The following is a 1,253-nucleotide window of genomic DNA, read 5'->3' as shown; positions in this document are numbered from 1 at the left end:
ATGCAGACCATTCAGACTGTAGAGACCCAGGTGCCTTTCCTGAAGGAAAGCTTCTTCACCACAGCATTTAAAGACAGGAGGAAGAGTAGTGTGACTAACCTGCTCCGCAGACAGCAACAACAACAACATCATCCTCACCAGCCGCTTCCGTCTTCTCTGGACGGGGAGGAGCCTCGCATTGAGCATGCTCGGCTGGGTCGCTCATCCAGCAGCCCGTTATGCAACAAAGCGGAGCGAGCAGATAGGAAGAGGGAGGGGGAGGGAGACAGTCAGTCTGTCAGCCTCCTCTCAGCAGCAGCATCCTCACAGCTGCTCCTGACACCGGCGAGCAGGCAGGGATTAGTGCTGAGCTCCCGGAGAACCAGTTCAGCAACCCAGGAGCAGCAGCCCCATCCCCAGCAGCATGGCCTGATCGCTAAGGGGGTCCGCCTGTTTAGGAACATGGGGAACCAGGAGGCCAAACAGAGGAAGGCGGCAGGGGGAGACGCCCCTTGTGATGGGGGAGCCGAGGACAGGGAACCGGAGTGCTCCAATAAAGGCAAGAAATCCAAAGGGGGAGATGCCGGCAAGAAGAAATCCAAATCGGAATCCAAAAGCTCTGTGTTTTCCAGTATGCGGATCAGGAAGAGTCTGTCGAAGGCGAAGGGGTTGTCCAAGGAGGATATCCTGGACGGCAAGGGGTCCCAGCTGGAGGAGACTGGTGGGGTCAACAGCAGCCTCTCCGCAGACGAGTTGGGAATGATGTCGGATGGTGAGCCAGAGCAAGTCCGCTTGACAACATTGGGGCCAGAGGACGAGGGCCGGAGGACTAGTTCAGGATCGGACGGGGACCTCTACAGCTTCCACTCTGCTGCGGCTGATCATGAGGACCTGCTGTCGGACATCCAGCAGGCTATCAGGGAGCAGCATGGGACCGCTGACGGGGTCCTGGATAGGGTCACTGTCCCTTTGGCTGAGGGGGTCACCTCCCCCACCGCCGATGGTGATGTTGAACCCCTAGCCCCTCACCCCACTGACCCACAGGAGGTAGGCTCCACTCAGGGGCCAGACCTGGACAAGGGACAGGTGGATGAAACACCTGTTGGTACTGATACTGTAGGACCAGACCAAAGTGCTGAGCGTGGACAGTCAGAGGCAGAGGGAGGTGTTGCATCTGGGGGGGAGTCAGATTTAGGTTCACCAAGCGACAGTGGCCCCTCCTCGGCTGCCCTGGACACCGAGAGGAGCAGTGGAAGCCCCCTGCCCAAAACCTC

At 58.9% G+C, this 1,253-nt stretch overlaps 1 protein-coding gene across 1 annotated transcript in view; it reads left to right on the top strand.

Annotated features, from left to right (window-relative positions):
* Positions 1-1,253, top strand: part of LOC311110513 (uncharacterized protein) — a gene marked incomplete at its 5' end in the record, with an annotated part of 38,405 nt that continues 37,152 nt past the window's right edge. Inside the window, one exon of the mRNA XM_084153033.1 lies at positions 1-1,253. This exon is cut by the window's right edge and continues 734 nt beyond it. Within this exon, the coding sequence (XP_084009159.1) occupies positions 1-1,253 (1,253 nt within the window).

This window comes from Coregonus lavaretus (genome assembly GCF_964263955.1).
Source record: "Coregonus lavaretus genome assembly, chromosome: 36".
Taxonomy (NCBI): Eukaryota; Metazoa; Chordata; class Actinopteri; order Salmoniformes; family Salmonidae; genus Coregonus; species Coregonus lavaretus.
The sequence above is the reverse complement of the archived record's forward strand: the minus strand, read 5'-3'. Positions and strand labels throughout refer to the sequence as shown.